Raw genomic sequence first — 3,413 nt, 5'->3', positions numbered from 1 at the left:
AAAAATATTTAAAATTTGATTAAATTATAAATACGTTATTTGAGATTTATTTAAAATATAAATTGTTTATGTAGTTATGAAAATTATAAATATCAACTCATTAAAAAAATTTACTTAACATAATCAAAAGAAAAAATGAAATTCTTAATTACTTTCTTATATAATGATAAAATCAATTAAATTATTATATAAGACCATTCCCATTTTAACCAGGCTTTTGTAATTTATTTTTTTATTTATAAAATAAATGAGAGCTCAAGCGTTAGAAGAAGGAAGAACCACGGCGATGTCGGACTTTCTCTCAGACGAAATTGTGGTGGAAATCCTCCAGAGGCTACCCACCAAAACCCTAATCCAATTCAGGTCTGTTTCCAAATCCTGGTACTCTCTCATCACAAACCCTAATTTCATCAATACCCATCTCAATTACTCACTCACTTCCAATACCTACAAAAGCAGTTATGATAATCTCCTCATGATAGTTAGGCAATGTCTTTGTGATTTACATACTAGAACAGAGCACTGTACACTCTATATTGATAGTAATGAATCATTTGAGGTATATAAACGATTTGTAATCCCAATAAAGAGTTGTCATCTCATCACAGTTGGGTATGCGAAAGGTTTGTTTTGCTTTTTCGAACAAGATCGTTTTTTGCTTTGGAACCCATCGATTAGAAAGTTCATGGCTATGGCCAAACCTACAATCAAGACATCTTTTAATCATGGGTTCGGATTTGATCCACAGAATAACGATTATAAGATGGTTAGAATAGCCAAAAATTATTCAACTAAGGAGGAGCCAACAACACCCATTGAGGTTTACTCCCTTAATGCAGGCTCGTGGAAAATGTCTAGCACAGCGATCAACTCTTAGCCGGTTTGGATTACTATATGTGATACGGTGCGATTCGCTGTTTATTTAGAAGGGGCGGTTCATTTTGCTGTGAATATGAAGCAATCCAATGATCCATTGATTTTGTCGTTCAATTTGTCTGATGAGGTGTTTCAAACGATGCTGTTACCAGATAGCATTGTAGGCCCGAGAACTCAGATTGGTATTTCAGTATTTGGGGAATTGCTTTCTCTGTTATGTTACGAACATACTGCTGGGATCAAGTCTTGTTCCATTTGGATAATGAAAGAGTACGGCGTAGTTGATTCTTTGTATAAACAGTTCAAAATTGGTATAAGTGGAGGAATTACGCGTGTATTAGGTATCCGAAATAATGGTCATGTATTATTGGTGGTGGCAACAACATCAAGCGGGGGTTGGATGCTTTCTTCATATGACCCTTCAAGCCAACAAATTAAGAATTTGGGAATTTACACTACTGCAAACCCTTTTGTTGTTGATACTTACGAGGAGAACCTTATCTTACTCAACAAACCAAATGCTGCATTTTCTAGAAGGCGAGTGAGCAAGAGGAAGATGTAAGAAAGGTAAAGACTTGATTCAACTCAATTTCAACATTTACTTAGTTTTATCTTATTCATAGTATATACTAGATTTGGTTGCTTGCCTATATGTTAAACCCTTATTTATCAAAAAAAATATATGTATATGTTAAACCTTTAATCTGCTGATTTTGGATGTTGAATTGTTCTGTAATGTTATGAAGACCAGTCAGCATTGTTAAATACTGTTTTGTGGTAGTGGTCAATAATTAAACATTAGCAAGTGCATCAAATGGTAATGGCTTGAAAGATGGATCTTTGGATTCATTGTGGTAATGGCTTTATATTATGACAAGCAAAAGAACCGAAAGGATGCAAACCCAAACCACCAAACTCCATGGGAGTCCACACTATTCCAACTTGGAAGATGGATCTTTGGAGGATTCTTCATTCCAACTAAATTTCATACCTTTAACCCCAAAATGATAATATTGGTATGAGGTCATATGTTGGTGGGAAAATTGGCCTTACCTGACCTAACCTAACTACTGTTAAGGAAAAGAAATGGCTTGTTTCAAGTTTGACGAACACAATAAGTTCAAATGCTCTATATAACATATTGGAATAATATATTTCTCTTTTGTCTTTCAAATGATCTGTTGATATATGGATCTCTCTGTTTTGCTTTTAGAAGCATTTAGATTAAGCTTATTTATTATAGATTATCATGTTGTTTGTGTACATTAACTTTGTTGATTGCAAATGCAGATAAAACAAAGTCGGATAATTTCAACTATTCAATGGATTCAAAGCATGATCTAGTGGATAACTTAACATATGACTCGTCCTTACCAGATGGAACTACCTCTGATATTCTGATCTTTTTGAGGCACGTCAGATGAAATGAGTTTATATTGTTTTGAATTATGTTCAGTGGAAATATCATTTGTAGGAGGAAAACAATTACTGAATTTGAAGTTTTTTTGTTTTTATTATTATTATTTTTGCAGCATATTGTAATGTCGCTTGCAATTAGGAATGGCAACGGGGCGGGGCGGGGCGGGGTCGGGGATCCCACTCCCCGTCCCCAATCCCCGATGCTCAAATTTTCCCCGGCCCTGATCCCCGACGGGGAATCTGTCACTACCCCCACCCCCGCCCCCAACGGGGATCGGGTTTTCCCGACCCCGAGCATTCCCCGGCTAAAAAAAATTTCAGAAAATTTCATCATCAACAACAAGAAGTTCATCATCTAAAAAAAGTTTCTGAAAATATAACTCATCATCAACAATAACAACAACAACAACAAGTTCATCATCTAAAAACAGATCTGAAAAAAAAAAAAAAAAAAAAAAATTCAAAAAAGTTTCAGAAATTTTCAAAAAATTTCATCATCAACAACAAGTAGTTCATCATTTGAAAAAAGTTTCAGAAAATACAACTCATCATCAACAACAACAACAAGTTCATCATCTAAAAACAAATCTGAAACAAAAAAAATTTCAAAAACATTTCAGAAATTTTCAGAAAATTTCATCATCAACAAGTTCATCATCTAAAAATATACATATATATATATATAGAGAGAGAGAGAGAGAGAGCTTCACGGTTCACTCCATGAATCATGATCTAAGGGCTGATTCACGATCTGATTCCGAGAGTGATTCACGATCTGTTGGCGATCGGTGATGTGGTGATTCAAGATCTGTTGGTGATTCACGGGGTGTGATCAAATCTGAGAGAGAAAGCGTGAGACCGAGAGGGAGAGAGGAGAAAAGAGAAGAGAGTGGCTCTTCGTGTTGAAGTTTCTAGGGTTTTGAACTGAGATCTGCTGGGGTTTGGAGAAGATGGCCACCATGGTGAACTTGATCGGTTTGGTGAATCGCATCCAGAGGGCTTGTACTGCTCTCGGAGGAAGACCACGGTGGTGGCAACAGAGAGGGTTTTGTTTTAGGGTTTTGACTCGATGAGAGAGAGAAGAGATCGGCAGAGAGCGTTTTAGAGAGAGAGAGAGA

General features: G+C 36.0%; 1 protein-coding gene across 2 annotated transcripts; it reads left to right on the top strand.

Annotated features, from left to right (window-relative positions):
- The first annotated feature begins 217 nt into the window (after positions 1 to 217).
- Positions 218 to 2,410, top strand: LOC114273149 (uncharacterized). 2 transcript variants are annotated; one of them, XR_014356271.1, is made up of 3 exons: positions 218 to 363; positions 840 to 1,443; positions 2,167 to 2,410. XR_014356271.1 is itself a non-coding variant. In XM_082907920.1 (2 exons), the coding sequence occupies exons 1-2, from the start codon at positions 953 to 955 to the stop codon at positions 2,168 to 2,170; spliced, it is 486 nt and encodes a 161-aa protein (XP_082764046.1). In that variant the 5' UTR covers positions 226 to 952; the 3' UTR covers positions 2,171 to 2,410. The 2 variants fall into 2 exon arrangements, 1 of the variants encoding a protein (XP_082764046.1); XM_082907920.1 differs by having other exon boundaries at positions 226 to 1,434.
- Positions 2,411 to 3,413: the final 1,003 nt, after the last annotated feature.

The sequence above is a fragment of the Camellia sinensis genome, chromosome 15 (genome assembly GCF_055761805.1).
Source record: "Camellia sinensis isolate YWXY chromosome 15, ASM5576180v1, whole genome shotgun sequence".
Taxonomy (NCBI): Eukaryota; Viridiplantae; Streptophyta; class Magnoliopsida; order Ericales; family Theaceae; genus Camellia; species Camellia sinensis.
The sequence above is the reverse complement of the archived record's forward strand: the minus strand, read 5'-3'. Positions and strand labels throughout refer to the sequence as shown.